This window comes from Papio anubis, chromosome 7 (assembly GCF_008728515.1).
Source record: "Papio anubis isolate 15944 chromosome 7, Panubis1.0, whole genome shotgun sequence".
Lineage (NCBI taxonomy): Eukaryota > Metazoa > Chordata > Mammalia > Primates > Cercopithecidae > Papio > Papio anubis.
The window spans coordinates 44,797,811-44,823,266 of record NC_044982.1 but is presented as its reverse complement, the minus strand read 5'-3'; the positions used below and the strand labels follow the sequence as shown (position 1 = coordinate 44,823,266).

The window sequence follows — 25,456 nt, the reverse complement described above, 5'->3', positions numbered from 1 at the left end:
TGGGGTTTCTCCATGTTGGTCAGGCTGGTCTCGAACTCCTGACCTCAGGTGATCTGGCCGCCTCAGCCTCCCAAAGTGCTGGGATTACAGGCATGAGCCACTGCACCCGGCACAATATAATAGATATAATCAGGGCTCAAAGATTTGTTGAGAGGCTCAACACCAATTCTGGACCAGGAAAGATTTTATTTATATCACCAGTCAGGAATAATCCAAAAACAAAAAGCACATTCTTCTTACAAATAACATTTCAATACACGTTAATGTAAACACATGGAAAAGGCCGGGCGCGGTGGCTCAAGCCTGTAATCCCAGCACTTTGGGAGGCCGAGGCGGGCGGATCACGAGGTCAGGAGATCGAGACCATCCTGGCTAACATGGTGAAACCCCGTCTCTACTAAAAATACAAAAAACTAGCCGGGCGTGGTGGCGGGCGCCTGTAGTCCCAGCTACTCGGAGGCTGAGGCAGGAGAATGGCCTGAACCTGGGAGGCGGAGCTTGCAGTGAGCCGAGATCGCGCCACTGCACTCCAGCCTGGGTGACACAGCGCGAGACTCCGTCTCAAAAAAAAAAAAAAAAAAAAAACCACATGGAAAAGTATTAGCTACTTAATAAATGTAATTAACATGTAAATGAAAAATTTACACATTATGGCTATTTCAGATGTGATATAGTTTTCTTTTTTTTTTTTTTTTTTTGAGACGGAGTCTCGCTCTGTCGCCCGGGGTGGAGTGCAGTGGCCAGATCTCAGCTCACTGCAAGCTCCGCCTCCCGGGTTCATGCCATTCTCCTGCCTCAGCCTCCCGAGTAGCTGGGATTACAGGCACCCGCCACCTCGCCTGGCTAATTTTTTGTATTTTTAGTAGAGACAGGGTTTCACTGTGTTAGCCAGGATGGTCTCGATCTCCTGACCTCATGATCCGCCTGTCTCGGCCTCCCAAAGTGCTGGGATTACAGGCTTGAGCCACCGCGCCCGGCGTGATATAGTTTTCATTTTCAGAATGAGCCTTCCAGTTTAAAACAGTGATTCTTTTCCCCCTGTTTATTTTACTGCATTAGAAAATCACATTTAAAATAAGCATTTTGGTGAGGTTATTGGAAGGTGAATAAATCCATCTTTTCTTTAATTATAGATATTTAAGAGAGATGTTGCCGTGCCATTCAGATAATGATGATCTAAGGCAAGAAATTTAGTTGCTTTCAAAAATAAGTATATACATTCTGAACATTTTTCTTTATAAACAAACCATTTCATCTGTTTTTTTGAATTTCAAATTATACAGAATTTTCAAAATTTGAAAATTAGGTTAACATGAGAAACTGAAGATACTGAATTATATTATCTGTTCAGTCTATACTTTTCTTTAGGATATACAGTAGGAAAGAAATATGATAGTTTAAGTTAGATTACTACTTCTTTCAGAGTTTTTTGACAAATGCAGGTACAATGATAGTGTCAGTTCATGGTGAATTTTTGTTAAAAGAAATTACAAAAAATTTGTGATCCTGATTTCTTGAAACTAGTATTGTTAATATTTGTAAACTTTACTAACATTGTATATCACTGTATTCTGGTTTTATCTGTGCATCTATGAGTTAAATATATGTGTGTATAGCTACATATGGTTATATTTATACACATACATTACACATAGGAGTGGAATCATACTCAATTTTTTTTGTATAGCCTGCTCTTTTCATATACTACTATATTGTAGCATCTAGTATAAGCAAAGATTAATTTTTATAGACTTTGCTTTTATCCTGAAATTTTATGGTAACTGGTTTAATGGAAAGACAATTTCTGTGATGTGTTTTGTCAGTTAGGGATTGACCCTGGTAAAATATTGCTGGATAACAACAAGCAATGTAAAAATACATTTGTTCCATAAGATAACCTCCGTGAAGGTAGGGGCTTGGTCTCTTTTGTTTATTGCACCATGTCCTGTTCTAGGAACAGTGTTAGACTCATAGAAGGTGATCAAGAAATATTTCTTGAATACATCAGTAACATTCTCTAACATGTGGGTATCCTAAAGGTTTATTTTTAAAGTTTATTGATTAGAATTCAGAAGATATTTTCCCAGACAAAATAATAATAGATTGCTAGCTGTCTTGAAAATGTAATTTGTATTTAATTTGAAATGTCAAGTTTTTGCTATTTTTTCCATTAAGTAGAGATAGGGTTTTAAAAAAATTACATGTGATGTTTTAAGTATTCTGGTTTTGCAACAATTACTACGTAGAAAATGTAACAACAGATCCTACTAATATTACTTCCAATAATACATATAAAATACTTGTCTAAAAGTAACCCTCCTTAAAAAAACAAAGCTGGCCGGGCATGGTGGCTCACGCCTGTAATCCCAGCACTTTGGGAGGCCGAGGCAGGCGGATCACGAAGTCAGGAGTTGGAGACCAGCCTGGCCAACATAGTGAAACCCCGTCTCTACTAAAAATACAAAAAATTATCTGGGCGTAGTGGCAGGCACCTGTAATCCCAGCTACTCAGGAGGCTGAGGCCGGAGAATCGCTTGAACCCGGGAGGTGGAGGTTGCAGTGAGCGGAGATCACGGATCACGCCACTGCACTTCAGCTTTGGGCGACAGTGCAAGACTCTGTCTCAAAAAAAAAGGCTATAGGATTAGGTATCAACTTAATGAAAACTTCATGACAGCACTTTCTTGAAAAAGACTGTGGAAACCAAAGTTAGTAAACTCCTATTTCTGCCTGGGTTTGGAAGACGTAAAGATGATAAAGATGTTTAAGTGTTCCTTTCTTTTTTTTTTGAGACAGTGTCTTGCTCTGTCTGGAGTGCAGTGGCACAATCACAGCTCACTGCAGCGTTGAACTCCTGGGCACAAATAATCCTCCTGCCTCAGCCTCCTGAGTAGCTGGGACTACAGGAGTGCACCCTTACACCTGACTAATAACTTAATGGTTAAGAACATTAACTATAACTCATACATTTTCCTGACCACATTAGCTTAGGACAAAACAGTAAAAGACATGAGTGTAGATGAAAGCGATAAGGGAACTAATCTTAAACACTGAACCTCTTTCAGCAAATTGACATTCTAGTTTCTCAGCTCTCTCTTTACACCTCTAAATCTGTTTCCTAGCAAGATCACTTACTTGCCTTGGTTTATGGTGATACTTTTCATTGTTATACTGCTGGGTGATTGTTTTAATTAGTAGCTGTTTTTTTCTACTTCAGGAAGATGGCACTGCTGGCTGTGATGTTTACCTTGTGGCTAATGCCTGTGTTTCCCTATGTTCACATTTATTCCACGATTCATTTGTTAACATTTACTAAGCTGCTTTTCTGTGCCAGGAACTTGGCTAGATGAATAAATGGTTGTTTTTGTACACAAAATTAGCTGTCATAATCAGTTATTGTAGCATTTATTCTTGCAAAAATATATATTTGTATTTCAACTAGTGATCGAATCTCAACTTATTAATTCATACATTCAGCCAGCACATAATTGAATACTTATGTGTCAGAAACTGTTCTAGGTGCTTGGGATGTTCATTGAACAAAATAGACAAAAGTTTCTGCCTTTGTGGAACTTACTTTCCAGTGTAGGTGTGGATTGGTGGGGTAGAAAATAAGTAAACAAGTAAGATACGTACTTAGGCTTTCATAAAAATAGAGCAGGGCAAGAGGACCAAGATGGAGGCAGTGATCAGGGAATCTCAATAATGGTGAGACTGGGACAAAGACTTGAAAAAGGTGGAAAAGCAAGCCTCTTAGGTATTTAGGGTAGCAAGGGAAACAACTAGTGCAAAGGCCCTAGGAGACAGTGTGTTTGAAGTGTTTTAAGGAACAGTAAGGAGGCTAGTTTGGTTAGAATAGAATGAGCAAAGGGGGCAAAGTGGTAGAAGATGAGATCAAAGAGGTAATGACGCCATTGTGGAGGCCCATATGGACTACTGGAAGGGCTTTGGCTTTTACTCTAAATGAGGCAAAAACCATTTTAAGCAGAGAGGAGTGATATGACTTGATTTCTTGTTAAAAGGATTATTCTAGTTGCTGTTACAGGAAAAGACTACGGCGGTGCAAAGAAACAGGGAGACAAAAGAATGTAAGATTTTCACTGTAACTTATATCTAGTATGCTTGCTTATACTTGAAAATGCATATCCAGATAATTGTAGTAAATTCAAATAGTATGTTTATTTAATAGTACTAACATTGATATGCTGGTTAATTATGATTAGGAGCACTAATAAAGCACAAATCAGAGATTCTCCAAAAAAAATGTTGAAAGGGCAGTCAACTTGTCCTGTGCCAGAAATCAAAGTCATAGCAGATTTGGGCCAAATATGTCAAAGTCAAACTTACGCACATCACTACTGAGAAGACAAAGATGAATGTGTGACAGTGTCCTGCCCCCAAGAACCTTTAAGGGTTGTAAAGGAAGATTAATATAGCCAAATAACTAGTGATCAGTTCTACCAGAGAGGACCAGTTCTGGAAGACAGGGAAAAAAAATAACCAGAAACAAAATGATGTTTGCATTAAATCTTTAAAAGTTTCTCTCATAAATTTACCAAGCCAGATATTGGGAAGGGTACCCCAAGCAGAAGGAGTAGAGTAAGCAAGCCAGAAAGGAAATACTGGTGCTTTTAAGTAACTGCAGTGTGACTAGAGAATGTGGAAAATGATGAGGATAAAGAGGTGGACAGGGAACTAGGTAAGGGAGGGCTTTCTTTTAAAATAATTAAACGTTGTCCTGTGTACATTTAATGGGATTTTAATCAGGCCGTAATACCAAATTTCTTTACTTTAGAAGGATCTTTATGGTGATGGTTTCAGAAAGAAATTAAAGCAGAGTAACAGTGGTTGGCAATAATGATCAGCTAGTGGTTCCCAAACTTACGTATCATATGCATCTTGGGAGTTTTTAAAAACTCAGATTTTGGGGCCGGGCACGGTGGCTCAAGCCTGTAATCCCAGCACTTTGGGAGGCCGAGACGGGCGGATCACGAGGTCAGGAGATCGAGACCATCCTGGCTAACCCGGTGAAACCCCCGTCTCTACTAAAAATACAAAAAACTAGCTGGACGAGGTAGCGGGCACCCGTAGTCCCAGCTACTCGGGAGGCTGAGGCAGGAGAATGGCGTAAACCTGGGAGGCGGAGCTTGCAGTGAGCTGAGATCCGGCCACTGCACTCCAGCCTGGGCGACAGACCTAGACTCCGTCTCAAAAAAAAAAAAAACAAAAAAACAAAAAAACTCAGATTTTGGGATCCTGACTTAGATCTACTGAATCAGAATTTACAGATTCAAATTCCTAGTGAGGCCTAGGAATTTGAAATGTTGAATGCCCTTCATGATGCAGCTAGACAAGCATTTGGGAATAAAGCATTAGGTGACTATTTCAGTAGACTAAGGAGTGGGAGGCCATTTAAGCTCAAAGACTGTTCTACTTCTCACTATATTTCTAGTACCTAGCATAGTGCATGGTACTTGATAGATGCATCCTTTCTCCCATACCTCGCCCCACACATCTCTTCATCTGTATCCTTAGTAATATCCTCTATAATAAACTGGTGAACATGTTTTCCCTGAGTTCTGTGAGCTGCTCCAGCAAAGACGGGTTTGTGAGAATCCCAACTTTTCAAGTCTGTTGGTCAGAAGTTCCTGAGGCCCAGACTTGCAACTGGTGTTGAGGGGGCAGTCTTGAGGCCTGAGCCCTCAACCTGACACTATCTCCAGGTAGATAGTGTTAGAATTGAATTGAAGGACACCCAGTTGGTGTCCGCTGCAGAACTGATTGCTCACCTGGTGGTGGAGAGAACCCCTCCCCTCCCGATTTGGTTACAGAAGTTGTCTTCTGTTTTGTTGATTGCTGTGGTGCGGGAGCAGACGGGGGAAAAAGCTGTTGGAGAGTTTTTTCTAAAACAATAGGGAGATTATTTAGATTTATAAAAATAGAATCAAAGTAGATTAACTGAGCCCACTGTGAAATATAGAGTGGAGCTGTGTAAGGAGTATATCTTAATGTCACACTGACACCAAATTGAATGTTTGCTGGAACATTCAAAGATCTAAGTGTCCCAAGTCTGTGAAAACAATCAGGTTAGTAAACAGTCTTATGCAAACAGCAACACAATGCTCAAAGCCATTTAAGGAAAAAGAACAGTAACTGAATTCTCTTATGGAAATGTGAGATGTTGTTTTACTAAGTACTGATTGTGTTATACTTTTTGTTTATTTGTTTGGTGGTATTTCAGTTCCTAAAATTCCTTCAAATGTGCTGCAAAATACAAACCAAGAACTTGGTGGATTTTCCTTTTGTTTTCCTGTGGAAAATGATGGAATTCAAAACCTTGAGGATTAGACCTTGAGAGTTAACCTTCCAGTGATTATGCCACCATCATACAAAATTCTGGAGGACAAAACCCTTCCCACTTAAAAACCAGTTAGTCTCAGAAAATCACCTCATGTGAGGAGACTGCATCATTATAGTATGTGTATTAGCTTTAGGTAGAGATCTAAAATGTTTTTAATATTTAAAAAACTTCAGCCTTTCTTCATTAATTTGGCCTAATACAAGTTAGAAGAACTTTAAAAATGAGTACAAACAACAAGGAAGGGCCGGGCACAGTGGCTCACGCCTGTAATCCAAACACTTTGGGAGGCCGAGGCGGGCAGATCACCTGAGGTCAGGAGTTCCAGACCAGCCTGGCCAACACAGAGAAACTACATCTCTACTAAAAATACAAAAATTAGCTGGGCGTGGTGGCATGTGCCTGTAATCCCAGCTACTCGGGAGGCTGAGGCAGGAGAATTGCTTGAACCTAGGAGGCAGAGGTTGCAGTGAGCTGAGATCATACCATTGCATTCCAGTCTGGGCAACAAGGGTGAAATGCCATCTCAGGGAAAAAAAAAAAAAAAACAACAAACAAACAAAAAAGAAAGTTTCTGTGACTGCCAGACAAATGTTGAGCAAGTAAAACACCAACAATGTTGAACTTAGATATTGAAATAGCTGCTCTGTACAAATAAAGTCTACTGGGAGTATATAGGGTAGACTGAATTACCATCTTTTGATTCTTTCCCCGTAATGATTGGCGTTACCGGAAGGGATTGCCTTGCTTTGAAGAGCTGATGGACAGTAGAGCAGAGAGCATCTATCACCATTGTAGGTGCTTTTCAGTTAGGATTCTGGATTTATAAGCAAACTCCAAGAAAGAGCCTGGTTCTGAATCCCTCTGAATAGCTTAAGTCAAGTCCTAAATTCTGAAGCCAACCTCTATAATTCCTCCTTTATGTCTTTGGTATGTGAAGTAGGCAAATTTCGAACTTTATAATAATAGCCTAGACTTACAAATACTTGCCTTGGTAATTAGGATGAGTTTTTGAGAGACAGCATAGTCTTAATCGCATGGACACCAGACTGCTTGAGTGGAATATAGGTTCTGCCATTTATTAACGGAGTAACGTTGGGTAAGCTATTTAGCCAGGGTCCTTATCTGTAACATGGTGATAATAATAAATGTTAAATAATAGGTGAGAAATGTTTAGAATACCACTGTGTACATAGTAAGCACCATGCATAGGTGTTTAGATTTAAAAATACTGGCAAAGGCAAGGTTGGATGGCTCACACCTATAATCCTAGCACTTTGGGAGGCCAAGGCAGGAGGATTACTTTAGCCCAAGAGTTCAGGACCACTCTAGGCAACATAGATTCCGTCTCTGCAAAAAATTTAACAGAATTAGTTGGGCATGGTAGTGTGTGCCTGTAGGTACTTGAGAGGCTGAGGTGGAGAGAGGGAGGATCACTTGAGCCCACAATTTCGAGGCTGCAGTGAGCTTATGATCATGTCACTGTACTCCAGCCTGGGTGATAGAGCAAGACTCTGTCTCTAAAATAAAATGAAAATAAAACTGCAGGCAAAAATGCCAACTGAAAGTGAACATGAACTTTTCTTTGTATTTTTCTTGGGCCTGAGACTTTAAAAAGTGCAGGGCAGTTAAAACGATGAGATATAATTCTCACCTATCAACTCAGCAGAAATTAATAAGATTAAAAAGATGCATAATATATTGCAGAGTCCATGGGGCAATTGATATACATATTCATGAACTGGCAGAGACAAAAATGGGCACAGAACCATTTGGAAAGCTATTATGTACTTTTAAAAATTTCAGTAGCACATTTTTTATATCATGAAATTTCACTTCAGAATGTCAGTCCTGTAGAAATACTGACACAAGTGCAAAAACAACAAAAACCAACTTGTACCTTCAAGGCCAGAAAGAGTTATTTCACCAGATAATAGAATTGAGGTACATTAACTTTATTAGAAATAAATCTGATAATCTGCTAACATTTTAAATAGTTATGGTTTAACTTCAGTTCTCGAAGTCACATATTTTTACAATTAGGAATGCTAAAAGGCTTTTTGTGCAATACGGAAAGATGACTTCAAATGCCTACTATTATTTTGTGTCCTTTTATTTTTTTTAATTTTTACTGACCTACTACAAAGCACCAAATGTTTTGTGTTCTTAATCTGAAGAATAATAGACATTCTCTATAAACAGCTATTGCTTATTCATGAACTTTGTACACAAGAATCTTCATAAGACAGGGGCTCAATTATTTTTCTAAATATATTTCCTATACAAAATAATTTCAAGATATAATTGTTACTTTTGTGTCTAATACTGTATATTAAATAATAAAATAGTAAACATGTAAAAACTACAGTACCACAAAGATTGAGCTATTTTGCCAGTAGTATACTCCCAGCTTTAGATCTAGAACAGTCATAGAAATGGGGAAACAAACTATTTTGACTGTACTCTTAACAGAAACAGTACCTTATGCAGTAGCAGAACGTAGCAGCAGCAGAACTTCATTTGACCTATACTTAAAAACAAAATAGATGCAATTTATAAAATTTAGAGAAATATAGTGACCTTATTTGCATGCAGAAGATGTACTTCTTTCTGATCTATACATCTTCTGTTGTGCAATGTAAGCAATAAAACAGATAGTACAGGATTCATCTCTGTGGGACCTAGACCCCCTGGTCTAACAGAATAATTATTGGTCAGTACTGTAATTCTGTGGTATAAAACTGATAAAATTAGCCTTCCTGTGACTAGACAAGAAGCTGGGCAGTTTAGATGCTGAAACTCATAAGAACTTCGGAAGCTTTAGCTTTAAGCTTACTTAGAAATGTCACAAGACCTCTAGTAGTCACATATGAAGACTATCATAAAAATTTCTCCATTAAATCTTTATTATAGATCCCCTGATTGGTTTATGTCTAGACTCATTGTGTGATAAAGGACCTAATGATTTTTATCACCTTCTTCATCTAATATAGGTTTGTCAACTCTATATTAGTTGTTTTCTTGAAGGCTGGTTTTCTTCCAAAATTCAGGCTCATGCTCAAATTCTTATTTTCAGTCTACACTAGCTTTTAAATATACTGTCCTTTAGATGCTTTATCTAACCTCACATTTCTAATGGATTTGTCTAGACGCTTATTGCCACTCCTTGGATAGTCATTGCTATCTTCAAAGTTCTGGACAACACATGCATTTCAGAGGAACTAGAATGTTCAGAGACATTCCATCACCATAGTTAGCTTGCTTGGATACCCTTTAAAAGCATATACTCGCGCCTGTAATCCCAGCACTTTGGGAGGCCGAGGCGGGTGGATTACTTGAGGTCTGGAGTTCGAGACAAGCCTGGCCAACATGGTGAAACCCTGTCTGTACTAAAAATACAAAAATTAACCTGGCTTGGTGCTGCATGCCTATAATCCCAGCTATCCCAGCTACCCGGGAGGCTGAGGCAGGAGAATTGCTTGAACCTGGGAAGTGGTGTGGTGAACCAAGATCTTGCCATTGCACTCCAGCCTGGGTGACAAGATCAGAACTCCATTAAAAAAAAAAAAAGGCATATATAGCATGTATTGTAAGGTTTTCAATTTTTCACCAAGTGTTTCATTTGGGTAGTCATTTATTGGTAGTTTACATCAGTTGAGTGGTTCAGAAAAAATATGGTAAGTTGCTTATAAAATTCTGAATACTTTGGGTAGGCACAATGGTGCAAGCCTGTAATTTGAGCCTTTTGTGAGGCTGAGGCAGGAGAATTGCTTGAGCTTAGGAGTTCAAGACCAGCCTAGGTAATAAAGAACACCTGGACTGATTTTGGCATTTGAACTAATATTCAGGTTTAACATGAGATAATTGATCATCACTCTATTTTGGAGGCTTTATTTGAACCAAATAGAAAGCTATTTCCCACAGCTATCACTGCCTCTCACCTACAACTTAGGGGGTCGGGGAGGAAGTGAGGGAGTTTCTGTTAGGGCCAATAGGGACCTGCTAGATACTCCCCATCCTGGGAATGGTGTATGGAACTCCAGTGTATGCTGGAATTATTATTGTCATACTTTTTTTTATTTTACTCTTCTGCTTATACAGATCAAGTCATAACATTTTATTTTTAAGTTCAAATTGAACACATTTACAGAGAACAATGCAGCGAAATGAAAAATAAAATAGACTGCTGGCATTTGCATTTTCATGTAGCCTCAGTGACTAATTTTTTTTATTGTACAGCATTGAGAAAATCCTAGTTCATATAACTAGTTATAGTTCATATAGATTCATATAACCAGTTTTAAGTAATAATAGTTTCTTCCTTTTTTTACTCCACCATCTATCTAACCAGATGAAGATAATAGTTTTTAATAGCTCACCTTAAATTTCAAGGTACTCAAGTTAAATTGATCTACATGCTTGAGTTGAAGTTTTTTGTATCAAAGTTCAATAACATGCTTACATTCCTCATTAAAGTATAAAAGTCCTGTAAGCACATAAACTTAAGTGCTAAAATTAGTATTGCTATTGTCACAATACAACATGTTATATTGTAACAAGAGCATATGCTGAGAACTGTGCCTGTTAGTCCAGAATGTTGCTTCTATGGTTGTACCTTTCAGCTTTGCAGATCATTTGGAAGGAGGAGAGATCTGAGGTGGATACAATTAGGTACTTCATTCACAGGATGTAAGGAGGATTAAGTAAAATAATGCTGGCTAAAAGTCCTTATTTAGCATACTGCCCAATGCTCACGAAATCATAATAGCGGTTTTTAACTTTTGGTGAAGAACCTGTTTAACAGGAGTGAGTTCAGGGGCATAGGAGATCATGTGTATGTTTAAAGTAGAAGCAGCATTCCCCATTAAGAAGAGAAATACAGTGGAAGAGCAAAGACTTTAGAGTGAAAAAACACCTGGATTCAAATCCTATTTGCTACATAATGGCTACTTTTAACCTATTGAACGCCAGTTTCTTCATTTGTAAAATAGGGACAATATTTAACCTATTTACAGGTTGTTGTGAGAGAACTAGGCACCTAGTACAGGGTAATGTTGGCACATGGTAACCTTTCATACATAAACTGTCGCTATTCAAGAAGCTATTAGATGTCACTAGGCAGTTAAGCAAAGGATGACAGATTTGCTTGGTGTGACAATGAAAATCTTTGACTCTGACATCCTTCTTGAAAGAGTTCCCTGAAGATATGTCATTGTATTGACACCTTTATCTTTGCTAACCTATCCCTTTAAATTCTGGGTATTGTGTGTGCCACAGCTTTTTTTCTTCCATATTCCTGCATTTATTTGGCACCTGTTGTGCCAGTAATAGATAAGGGGCTGCTAAGGGAGGAGACAACCTGCACTGGCTTACAGCTGCTAATATCAGTTCCTATAGCTTATTGTTAGTGTTGTTCATGTGGTAAGGTAAACGGTGAGAAAGTACTGGAGTCTAAAGAAACTTGAGTAGAAATCAGTTTGTAGCTATTACCATTCTACCTGCTAACAACTCCTGTTTTCAAGTTATTATGTACAACTTTAGGCAGTTTCTCTAGCCTTAGTCGTGGTTTCTCTGTGTTGAGACTACTTTTGAATTCTATGAATTACAGCCTTAGATGTACAGGCTACTTTAAGTTTTTGCCTAAAATAAAAACATTCTCTCCAGTTACACATGCTGGGGAGGAAACACCTGCTTCCGACAGGTTTAACGCTTGGTTTTGGACTTTTTGTGAGAGTTCCTTATGTGTGCAGTAATCCAAAATTTGTATAGTTGTCCTTTATAAAAGTACATTAATCTCGTAGACAAATCTCCATGTAACTTAATTACATGGCATCTTCTAATCCTTCTGTGATAAGCAGAAATGTAGTTTTATTCAAGTTAAGGCAAACTAACTTGTATACACTTTCCATCTCTTATTTTTTTTGTTGTTGTTGTTAAGTAGGATAAGTTCTGAACGTCGAAAAGAAAAGTCTCGAGATGCAGCCAGATCTCGGCGAAGTAAAGAATCTGAAGTTTTTTATGAGCTTGCTCATCAGTTGCCACTTCCACATAATGTGAGCTCGCATCTTGATAAGGCCTCTGTTATGAGGCTTACCATCAGCTATTTGCGTGTGAGGAAACTTCTGGATGCTGGTGAGTTATTTTACAAGGGTAGAAATAGGCCTGAAAATTAGAAGTTAGAAGTAAATAGAAATTATTTTTAGAAGGTGGTCGCAATGTTTTGATTTTGCATATCTCCTTATATTGTGATATGTACATGTTTAAAATTTTTTCTGTAATTCTTACTATTTTTATCAAGCTTCATTTTTTTCTTATCAGTTATTCTTTGAAATAATCTTTTTTTTTGCATTGTAATTTGTTTTGCTTTATTCTCTTAAACATACTCCCAATTCTTTTCTAATATAACATCCTTTTTATTACCTGCTTTTAAAGCTTTAGTCAGGAATAAGATACTGGCTTTTTGTTTGTTTGTTTTTTCCCTTTTTCTCCTGTTCCATCTACCTTTCTTTCTTTGAAAAACATGACTCAGGCTGGGCACGGTGGCTCACGCCTGTAATCCCAGCACTTTGGGAGGACCGGGGTGGGTGGATCATGAGATGAGGAGTTCAAGACCAGCCTGGCCAAAATGGTGAAACCCCGTCTCTACCAAAAATACAAAAAATTAGATGGGCGCACTGGCAGGTGCCTGTAATCCCAGCTACTCAGGAGGCTGAGGCAGGAGAATCGCTTGAACTCAGAGGGCGGAGCTTGCAGTGAGCCGAGATCGCGCCACTGCACTCCAGCCTGGGCGACAGAGTGAGACTCCATCTCAATAATAATAATAATAAGTAAATAAAAAACATGACTCTTCTTTCTTCTATGGTTTGCCTTGCTGCATTACTTTAAATAATCATGAAAAGCAGCTGGCACATCTAATTATAGTCTTTCTAGCTTCTGGCCTTCACTGTTCTGTGTTAAAATGGCTATATATATTAAAGTATCTGCAAGAAAACTTTATAAAAACATCTAAATATTATATCATTTAAGTACAACTTTTTAACTAATTATTTTCCTCTTCTTGTGCCCTTTTTAGGTGATTTGGATATTGAAGATGAAATGAAAGCACAAATGAATTGCTTTTATTTGAAAGCCTTGGATGGTTTTGTTATGGTTCTCACAGATGATGGTGACATGATTTACATTTCTGATAATGTGAACAAATACATGGGATTAACTCAGGTAAAATGCACACATATTAAGAGCCCTCCTATATGTTTTTATGATTTTATGATATAGCCCTAATTTTTAAAAATGTGTTTACAGTTTGAACTAACTGGACACAGTGTGTTTGATTTTACTCATCCATGTGACCATGAGGAAATGAGAGAAATGCTTACACACAGAAATGGTAAGAAAAGTCTGCTGTTTGATTTAATGTGACAGGTGGTTTTACATAATCAGATACTATTGCTAATTATTAAACTTTGCTATTGTAACTTACCTAAGGCAGAATGTTATTTCATGTTTAATAAAACGTTAAGTCTATTCTTCATTAAAACTATTATTCTAGTTTTTAGGAATTTCATTTTGAAAGCCCACCTAATTGCATAAATAATTGTGCATGTGTGAGAAATAAAATGGAAAAATAAATTAAAATCATGACCAAGAGAGTTATAAATAACCTTTTTTTTTTTATTTTTTTTTAAGATGGGGTCTCGCTCTGTTGCCTGTGCTGGAGTGCAGTGGCACAATCAGCTCACTGCAGCCTTTACTGCTGGGACTCAAGCGATCCTCCCACCTCAGTCTCCCAAGTTAGCTGGGACCATAGACGCATGCTACCATGCCCAGCTAATTTTTTAAAAATCATTTGTAGAGACGAAGTCTTACTGTGGTGCTCAGGCTGGTCTTGAACTACTGAGCTTCAACCATCCTCTCATCTCTGTCTCCCAAAGTGTTGGGATTACAGGCATGAGCCATCACCCAGGCTACCATTTTTTTTAAAATTGAGATGGGGGTTCTCGCTGTATTGCCCAGGCTGGTCTTGAACTCCTGGACTCAAGTGATCCTCCCGGCTCAGCCTCCCAAAGTGCTAGGATTATAGGCATGAGCCACCACACCTGGTGGAGTTAAAAATTAAAATACACCATTAAGGCATGGAGAAATTATAATACAAATGGCAGATAATAGGACTTTAGAGAATCATTAAAGTTGAGGTGCCAGTCTGAGTCTAAGGCCCAATAAAAAAAAGTTCACCAGAATTTTAAGACAAACAACTGCTTATCTGACTTCTTCGGATGTTCTCAATAATTCAAGACCGTGTAGTTAGATTATAAGTATTACATTGTGGAGGCCCACATATTAACAAAAATAGACAGTAAGACCGCTAATTCTTATGAATGAATTGTTAAAAATAATCAAGTGTTCCGAGATTTTTGGAAAGTACCTCGTGAATTAAAAAATTAAAGTCTTTCTACATTTGTGTGTTCTTAAACAGTGTATACTGATCGTAATTATTTAAAAAATCATGTGTTCTAAGATTTTTGGAAAGTACCTCTTGAATTACAAAAACAATTCAAGCAAGTCATTCCACATTTGTACCTTCTTAAGCAGTGTATACTGATCATAATTGAACTTTTCTTCATGATGGAAAGATACCACAAGGAAAATTTCTTATGTTCTGCTGTCCTTTGTTGCTCTCCAATTTAAGTGAATACGTTTGTTTGCTTCTATATTATACAACCTCAAATTTATTTTTTGTATAATATTTGAGGTTTTCTTTTTCATATCATTTATTATAATAGCTAACCTCCATTGAGAGAATGCTCTGTGCCAAGACACTGTTCTTCCTATTTTATATGCTTTTAACTCCTTTATTCCTCACAACAACCCTGTGAAGTTCACTGTTAGACAATTTCTGTTTTACCAGGAAACTGAGGCACAGAGTTACTAAGTAACTTTCCCAACATTATTTGGTTAGTAAATGGCAGAGCTTGGGCTGAACTTCAGTAGACTGGCTTCAGAGTCCGCGCTCATTAGTCCTTTGGAGCGCTTTTCATATTCTTGAATTCTCACATTCTGTCTTTTTTCACGCTGTCAGCGGGACCTGACTCCTGTTTTTAAATTTCATATTGTGTTTTTACTGTTAATTTGGAAAACAAATGCATACTTTTTAGAATTCTGTATAAAGGAGGAGTAAATATGCGATGAGCAAGGACCTAAGTGGGCTGTCAGTGAGTTTAATATATGAGTTCTAATGTGCAGAGTTGAGGTTTATATTGACTGCTCAGTGCTTCCCTGGGGCTAGACTATAAATGGATGGATATTAGGAAGTCTTGTTCTGATTTGGTAATGATGTTAATGCATTATTCTAAATCAGATAGTCTTAATATAGTTTAAATGTATGTTTCGAACCAAATGTTCTTTTTTAAAGCACACAAACATTTTGAAATCATTCCTAATGTGGTTATGAATTATTGATGTTCCATTGGGAAACTAAAATGCAGATTTTTCTCTTTTAGAAACTAGGGACTGTTGCAAAGCATCATATTTTAGTGATACACTGAGAGCCAGTGGTGTGTTTATAATAGGACAAACAGTCCTATTATTCTTCCGTATAAATTCTAGAAAAATGCTTCAGAATTTATAAATTATTACAAAATAAGACTTATTTTTAGAGAGTTTAAAATTTAGGGTTTTTTTTTTAATGGTTTGTTGTTGTTGTTTTTTTTTCCTCATTAGGAAAACACTAGTACTTTTTCAGTTACCTTGATTTTTAAATTAATCTGCAGGTCCCCATTCAAAGGCCTTGGGTTCTTTTCAAAGGTCAGTATAATTCAAGCTTAGATTATGAAGGACTGAACATACCCAAAGGATTTTGCATGTGGATCTTTACTGCCACTACCACAACCATCACCACCTACGTACACACACGACACACTCATTCTCTCTTTCTCTCTCTCTCCCTCCCACACTCCCTCCCTTCCCCTCGCCTCCCACCCCCACCCTTTGCTCTCATGGCATCTTTTAAAAATATACTCTTGAATCCTTCCAGGGAGGGCAAATTCACTTCTTACCTAAGTAAACCCAAGTGGCATGCATCAGTACCAGGACTGCCCATCTTGCTTAGTTCCATTATTAAATGAGTATAGGCTAGAATTCATCTTGTTCCTTAAGAGCCCAGCATTTCTAGCTAACCATGCCTACATTTAAACTTACTCTCATTTCTTTTCTACTTGACAGTGTTCTTCCAATATACTAGCATTACAATTTCTAGATTTGATTTTCTCTCCTGTCTTATTTCCATCCGTTTTCAAGTCTATTAAGAGCTACCTCTTCATTTGTCTTTTACCACCATTCTTTTCACTCATACTACTGCTACTGGCTCAGCCCTCTCATTACAGTCACGTAATTCTAACATATATATTGCTGCTAAGTTAATTTTCCTTAAGTTACTGATTGTGCTTTTTAAAAGCCCCTTGTTGAATATTTAGGCAGGACTCCATGTGGACATCCACAGGCCTCCGTAGTACAGCCCTAACCTTCCCTTCTGACTTTGCCTTCCTACTCTTCTATGTGTACTTTACATTGTGGACAAACTACTATATGCAGTTTTTCAAACATGTCCTATTTTTCCTACCTCTGTGCTTTTCATTCTCTTCCTTCTCCCTGGAACCTTCTAACCCATCTCTACTTACTGACATTCTAATGTCTCTTTTTCTAAGCAGGACTTCTTGATTCCCCTTGACTAGAAGTTATTCCTCTAAGCTCTCCCTATCCTCCCTTAAAGCATTTTTATAAGTCTCAAGTACCAACTCTACATTGTGTTTTTGTTGACCTTACTGTATCTACTACATTTTTAACTTCTTCAGGAAAGGTGGTGTGTCTTACTCATCTTTGTATTGCCTGCAATCTCTAGTCCAGGTTCTAAATAATAAATATTTTTATATGTGTTTTGAAGTACATTGACCAATGAAGATAAGAAATCAAGAGGCTATTTCCTTTTTTTTTTTTTTTTTTTTTTTTTGAGACAGTGTCTCACTTTGCCACCCAGGCTGGAGTGCAGTGGCACAATCTCAGTTCACTGCAACCTCTGCCTCCTGGGTTCAAGTGATTCTCACGCCTCAACCTCCCGAGTAGCTGGGATTATAAGCGTGCAACACCACACCTAGCTAATATTTATATTTTTAGTAGAGATGGGGTTTTACCATGATGGCCAGCATGGTCTCAAACTTCTGGCCTCAAGTGATCTTCCTGCCTCAGCCTCCAAAGTGCTGGGATTACAGGCATGAGGCATGAGCCACCATGCCTAGCAAGATGCTATTTCCTTAGTCACCTAAATATAATCTCATTTTTAGTTATAGAAGGTTTGAAATAGGAGTGAATAGACTTTACTTAATTCTGACTTTACTTTATTTCTGTAGGTTTTTTTTTTTTTTTTTTTTTTTTTTTGAGATGGATTCTCACTCTGTCGCCCAGGTTGGAGTGCAGTGGCACAGTCTCAGCTCATTGCAACCTCCGCCTCCCGGGTTCAAGTGATTCGACTGCCTCAGTCTCCCGAGTAGCTGGGATTACAGGCACCCACCATCACACCCAGCTAATTTTTGTATTTTTAGTAGAGACAGGGTTTCACCATGTTGGCCAGGCTGGTCTCGAACTCCTGACCTCAAGTGATCCTCCTGCCTCAGCCTCCCAAAGTGCTGGGATTACGGGCATGAGCCACCATGCCCTATTTCTGTAACTTTTGATAAGTCATTTGATCTGTTGTTGTTTTCTTATAGTAACAAAGTAGAAATAATTTTCTGCCTGCTTTACTAGATAAATTAAGGGGAAAAAATAAGATATGTAAAAATGTTATTTGTTATTAAAAAGAAAGTTGCTATTTTAAAGGTTCTGTAAATACACAGAGTGCTTATTAGAAATTGAGCTAACACATTCAGGAAAGAATAGGAAGAGTTTGCTGAAGTTCTTTCTTTAGGGATTCTTGTGTACCAATAGCACAGTTAAAGAGCAAACTCATACCATTTTTATATTTCTCTGTAGTTTGACTAAACTTACTTGCTTGAATGATTAACTGTTATCCCAAATATGGATTATCTTTCAGTCAACTCAGGGAATCAGAGCTACTGAGTAGTATGTGTCAGATCTCTTGGGTGTGCTGGAGTGAGTAAAAGGGGAATGAATTACTGTGTTCATGCTGAGACTTTTAATTGAACAGGTATTCAGTTGATCTAGGTGATGGGCACTTTGCTACTTTCATTGTAACAAATTTGTATATTTAGTTGCTTTAAAACTTTATTTCATGCTTTCATTAGGCCCTGTGAAAAAGGGTAAAGAACAAAACACACAGCGAAGCTTTTTTCTCAGAATGAAGTGTACCCTAACTAGCCGAGGAAGAACTATGAACATAAAGTCTGCAACATGGAAGGTAAGTGAAAATTATTTGTGATTGATGATACACTTTATTTATACATAGACATTGCAGTATTAAGATAACTTTAGAATTGTGAGGGAAGGTTTACAGTTCCTTGGTGTTTGGTTATGTAACATTTATACCTTCAACTGATTTGCATATGATTCCCAAAATCCAGAACCGTGTAGTAATTTGCCAATTTGAGGCACAAACTTAAATTAGGTGAATTGTGGCACTGGTATACTAGGCTTACTTAATCAGTTGGCTTTGCCAACCACACAATATTTGGATCCTGGTAGGGCTTAATTTTCTATTAATCATGGTTTTGTATCTTTGTTCAATGTTGAGACATAGTCATCAGTGCAAGAAATAACGATCAAACCAGCCCGGATGATGAGATGAATGAAAAAGCAGCCTAGACTTTATATGAGGGGAATTTTTTAAACAGTAATGTATAGGCCCTGGGCAGGAAGTAGGTCATGGGTGGTGGAAAAACGTTCATTGATTTTCAAAAACCTGGTTAATCCACTAGTGACAGTAAATTTTATCAAAGCTTACTGGCCATGTCACACTCAACAACTTATCTCTGCCTTTTTTTTTTTTTCCTAGCATTGTAAAATTTTTGTTAACTGCTTTGTTTTCTTCTTCATACACAGGTATTGCACTGCACAGGCCATATTCACGTATATGATACCAACAGTAACCAACCTCAGTGTGGGTATAAGAAACCACCTATGACCTGCTTGGTGCTGATTTGTGAACCCATTCCTCACCCATCAAATATTGAAATTCCTCTAGATAGCAAGACTTTTCTCAGTCGACACAGCCTGGATATGAAATTTTCTTATTGTGACGAAAGGTAAATTAGATCTAAAATGTGAATTTGAAAGTTTTAATTAGTCTACAGCATTATTGAATATTCACCGTAGCAAAGATTCAGTGTTGGCCATGCATGGTGGCTCACACCTGTAATCCCAGCACTTTGGAAGGCTGAGGCCCGCGGTAGGATGGATCATCTGAGGTCAGGAGTTTGAGACCAGCTTGGCCAATGTGGTGAAACCCCATCTCTATTAAAAATACAAAAATTAGCACTGCATGGTGGCGGGCACTACTCGGGAGGCTTAGGCAGGAGAATCGCTTGAACCTGGGAGGTGGAGGTTGCGGTGAGCCAAGATCACACCACCACACTCCAGCCTGGATGACAGAGCAAGACTCCATCTCAAAAAAAAAAAAAAAAAATTACTCAGTGTTAAACTATGCTTTCCACTAAATTAAACAGAATAATACATCCTATAATATTAGATTAACTTTGTAAATTAATTCAGCCACATTTATTGAACACTTACTCTGTACTATGAACGCTTACTTTACTAGGTGCTATCCAGAAATTAAGATGAGTCTTTTTTTCCCCAGTAGGGGCTCTGCTTACTTAAAGAGAGAATTTCAAAAATATGCAGTGTGTATTTTGAGCAAAGATAGATTACCTTAGGTTGGGGACTAGAAAGCCAAGTGTTTGTACATCTCTTCATCCTACATATTTTCCTTGAGAAGCTTCAATCTTGCCCATGGTTTCTATCACTATTTCCCACATTTCTTTCTGTAACTAATTCTATTTAATTGCCAACTTAATATTTCTATCTGGATATTCTTCTGTATTGTAAACTAAGTATTTCTGTAACTGAACTGTACCACTACTGCCCCCAAACAACATCATCATCAAAAACTGCTTTTCTTCCTATAATGCTTATCATGGTTAATACACCACCATATGCCCATGACTCCAACAAAACTTTGGAAGTCATCCTTAACTTTTCTTTTACATTCATTGGCTACATACAGTTGATGTCTAAATCTTACAGATTTACTATCTACATATATCTCTTGATCGAGTTCCTCCTTTCCATCCTTGCACTCCTGCCATTGAATTCATTAGCTCATTATTACCCTTGACTTGAGTTGTTGGCATAGCTGCCTTTTTGCCAACAGATTTGTACCCTTGTAATCTTTCATCCAAGTTGCCAGAAAGTGGGTGTCCTAATGTGAAAATCAGATCATGTCATTCTGTTGAAAATGCCTCAAATGCTTCCCTTCATCTTTGCACACAAAAATATTTTGTTTATAAAAATACTAGATGAGGGAAGTAAATTTTCATTTATCAAAAGAAGATGTGCATTTTAAAAGACTGAAAAAAAATAGACCTACACAATACAATCTAAACTTAGCATGGCAAACAAAGATATTTATGCTCTGGCCCTTGCCTACTTCTCCAGATTAATCAAGAGGAAGAGGGACTACTTATTCTGATGTGGCCGCCACCGCTCTATAGCTAGAGAGCTCCCCATGGTGTTTTAATGTCTTAGTGTAGTGGTCCCCAACCCCCAGTACTAGTCCGCAGACTGTTAGGACCCCGGCTGCATAGCAGGTGAGTGGTGAGCATTCCCACCTGAGCTTCACCTGCTGTCAGATCAGAGGCAGCATTAGATTCTCATGGGAGTGGCAAACTACTGTGAACTGCACGTGAGGGATCTAGGTTGTGTGCCCCTTATGAAAACCATCTCGACCAGTGCCTGATGATCTGAGGTGGAACAGTTTCATCCTGAAACCATCCCCACCCCCATCTGTGGAAAAATTGTCTTCCACAACCTGTCCCTGGTGCCAAAAAGGTTGGGGACCACTTTCTTACTGCCTTTGCACATACTTTCTTTCCTATTCTGTAATGACATTTTCTTCACTTCTTAACACATACTTACCTTCCAAGCGCATCTACTCCTTTGTGGGGCTTTCCTTGTTCCTTCAAGAAGAAGCTGCACTGTTCCTTGTACATACCTCTTTTGTTAGCATTTATTCTACTATCGTACTGCTTGTCTCATTTTTTACTATAAGGCTATGGTATAGTATAGTAGCTAAAGGGGACATAGGTTCTGTAGCCTGACTGCCAAATCCTGGCTTTGCTGCCTATATACAAATGATCTTGGACACATTAGTTCTTAGTTCTTGTCTGTAAGCATCAGTTTCTTCATAATACTAACTTGAAGATTATATGAGAAAACCAGTTTAAGCACTTAGCCATAATATAAAGTAGACAAGAAACCCCACCCCATTGGATAAGGAAATATGACAGAGCTCTGTCTTTAGAATCACATGTTAGATTCACTCATGGCTTGCAGCTCTGATACTTACAATGTGGCCTTGGCCTTGGTACTTAACCGTTGTAAAACTCACATTCCTTATCTATAAAATAAGAATCATGGCCGGGTGCGGTGGCTTATGCCTATAATCCTAGCACTGTGGGAGGACGAGGCGGGTGGATCATCTGAGGTCAGGAGTTTGAGACCAGCCTGTCCAACATGGTAAAACCGCATCTCTACTAAAAATACAAAAATTAGCTGGGTATAGGGGCACGTGTCCGTAATCCCAGCTACTTGGGAGGCTGAGGTAGGCGAATTGCTTGAATCCAGGAGGCGGAGGTTGCAGTGAACCAAGATTGCACCACCGCACTCCAGCCTGGGAGACAGAGTGAGACTCCATCTCAAAAAAAAAAAACATACCTCAGAAGGATGTTATGAGGATTAAAGAAGTCTGTTGAGTGCCTAGTGCGCACAGTGAATGCTTCACTACTGGTGTCAACTTTAAGAAAATGAATATAGAAAAGCTAAGATTTTAAGGTGTTTACTACTAGTATTCATGTAAATGTATGATGGAACAGAGATTTCCATCCTATTTTGAGAAATTATTTTTTATTTTTTTGAAAACTTAAGGTAACAAAGTAGAGGGGAGGCCAGGGAGAAAGGAAGGTAATGGAGCAAAAATGAGAAAGGGAGTGACATTACCCTTTAGTTATAGCAGAAAATTAGCAAAATGATCATGACAGGAGGTAACAGTAAAGACAGTCAGCTCATATATCAACCAAAACAGTTTTGAGTTTGACCAACAGACTGTTATTTTCTGATTTAGAGCTCTTTCCAAGAACTTCTCGCATCTATAACTCCTGAGAACCAAGCTATGGAAAAAATTTTACTCAATTTTAAGAAAATCTAACATATCAAGCTCCTAAATTCCAAAATATTCCACAAATAGCTGCTATTTACTATACTCAGTAATAATCATTTAAAATTATTCAACATTTTATTTGAGCATCTACTGTGTTCATGGGACTAAAGTAGAAATGAAGATGAATAGTTCCTACCTCAAAATAAATGAGTTGTATACTGCTTTAGATCACGGGTTTCCTAGTCCATTAAAAACACTTTTTGGTCATATTTTCTGGACACCCCGACCCCTTTGGTACAGAATATAACCTATGTAATTCTCTAAAGTTAAATTAACTTCACCTTTTTTGCTTCAATATGTGTAAAACTGACCTTCTAGGAAAGCATATACAGTTGATATTTTTGACTTTCTGGTATCTTTTAGTGATAGACACACCTCAGATTGAGAAGCACTGATGGACATTAGATTAAATCAGCTTCCTATGACAATATAAACAAGACCCTCATTAATCTGATCCCCCTACCTACTTCTTCAGCATCATCTCATATCTCTCTCCACTAACCATATTATAGAATCTTTGTTACCAGCACCACATTAAACATTTTTAAAAATCTTTTGCTTATGCCGTACCTTTTTCCTGAAAGTGGTTTTGCCTTTCCTTTGTCTCTCTCTAGTCATAAGTCTCCTATAAGAGGCTGTTCCTCATTCTACCATTCCTTTGCATGGATAGGATTCCATGGAATAGATTCTCATCACTGCATTTATCACATTATTTCCTAAGTAGTACAGTACATCTACTGGAAGATTAGCCACATGTTGAGTTTTGTCTTTGCATTTTCATACCTAGAATAATGCCAGGCACACATGGGCATATTAAGATTTGAATAGTGAAAAAGTCTTTAATTCCATGGGGATTTTATTTAAACAGAAAAATATAAGACCAATTAAAATTATTTTTAAAGCATAATTTCAAGAAATATGACTGATTTTGTTTAAAAACATGTTTTCCTTTATAATGCTGCCACCTGGTGTTGCTGTGTTTAGAGATGGCCCTTTGTAAAGAATTGAGGGTTTGGGCTGAGTTTGGTTTGGGTTTTGACAGATCAGCTTTTCATTTATGTATTTATTTTGTAATAAACTATGGAAGATCTTGCCTTTAAGTGTGAGAACACAAGCAATGTTACTTTTATACTTTTATAGGATATCTTGGCTATGTCCTTCCTGTAGTTAAGTGGGGTTTTTTTTCACACACAGCATGTTATATAAGGTTTGCTTGCACCTCAGTAAGAAAGTCCTCTGAAATCTAAAGGCTGAGAATCTAAAAGCTTAACTCACGTTTTGCTCTTAGAAAGACTTGAGAAGAGAGTATTTCTGTTCAGCATGGTACTAAGAAGATAGCTTTCTCTTTCTCATGTCATGGTTGCCGTTACATAGTGCTTACAGAGAATAAGCTCTAGTCTCTGTCTTAAATAAAGGTCTACTCTCTGCCAGCGAGATAGATAGGGTAATGGGATTGTTTTCCAATCTGTTGTCATTTGAAATATTGTTTTATCTGAAATTACCCCCATAATTTCACGTGATGCCAAAAACTAAACTGAGTACAAGAGCATCTTCTAAAACCACCATAATTCCTTTAGTTCCCATTTAGTGTAGATGCTCTTTGATTGATGATAATAGAATTGTGTAGTGGCTATTGATTTCTCAGAGTGAGGTGTTGCCTAGGGGCTTAAAAGTTACTACATAAAGCATTTGGCTTTATGAAAAAATGTTATAGATTTTATCTATATTTTAAAATAAGTGTCAGTGACTGCCTTTATAACTTTTACCATTTAATTTAGTAGTACTTCTTATCTGTTTATTAATACCCTGCCTTGTTACCAAAAGTATGTATAATGAGATGTGGTAAGAATAGGTAACAAGTAGGCCGGGCACGTTGGCTCACACCTGTAATCCCAGTACTTTGGGAGGCCGAGGCGGGCAGATCACCTGAGGTCAGGAGTTCAAGACCAGCCTGACCAACATGGAGAAACCCCGTCCCTACTAAAAATACAAAATTAGCTGGGCATGGTGGCACATGCCCGTAATCCCAGCTACTCGGGAGGCTGAGACAGGGGAATCACTTGAACCCGGGAGGTGGAGGTTGCGGTGAGCCGAGATGATGCCATTGTGCTCCAGCCTAAGCAACACGAGGGAAAATTTGTCTCAAAAAAAAAAAGAATAGGTAACAAGTTTGGGTGAAGAGGATAAAAGAGTTAAATAACAGAACGAACATAGAGGACTTAAAGAAATGTGTGGTATTGCATTTAATAACTGTAGTTCCTAAAGGTGAGGTGTAAATTTATTCTAAGCAAAGGAGGATGCTCTTTATTTTTGAAAATTCACTTGTCCATAAGATTAATGCTTATCAGTTAACTTGGGAGGAGAAAATTTTTTATCAGTTAGTCTCCCTTTTTTTCTTAAATCTTGTATTTTTTACTAACAGAATTACCGAATTGATGGGATATGAGCCAGAAGAACTTTTAGGCCGCTCAATTTATGAATATTATCATGCTTTGGACTCTGATCATCTGACCAAAACTCATCATGATAGTAAGTACAATGGAAGAACTCAGAGATATTCTAATTACTTAACTGTTGCAACCTCTGTACAGTTTGGCTACCCATCGAATTCTCTGGTTAAAATGAACCAGTCTTCCCAGACTAAATGTGTTAACAGGCCT

General features: G+C 37.9%; 1 protein-coding gene across 5 annotated transcripts in view; it reads left to right on the top strand.

Moving 5' to 3' along the window:
• Positions 1-25,456, top strand: part of HIF1A (hypoxia inducible factor 1 subunit alpha) — a 53,350-nt gene that overhangs the window by 12,179 nt on the left and 15,715 nt on the right. For 3 of the 5 annotated variants that reach the window (XM_021941279.2, XM_009211682.2, XM_021941280.2), the window contains exons 2-7: positions 12,297-12,490; positions 13,431-13,576; positions 13,661-13,745; positions 18,649-18,761; positions 19,403-19,605; positions 25,219-25,325. In XM_021941279.2, coding sequence (XP_021796971.1) covers positions 12,297-12,490; positions 13,431-13,576; positions 13,661-13,745; positions 18,649-18,761; positions 19,403-19,605; positions 25,219-25,325 — 848 coding nt within the window. The remainder of the gene's footprint in view (positions 1-12,296; positions 12,491-13,430; positions 13,577-13,660; positions 13,746-18,648; positions 18,762-19,402; positions 19,606-25,218; positions 25,326-25,456) is intronic. The other 2 variants (XM_003901896.3, XM_021941281.2) reach the window with 1 other exon arrangement.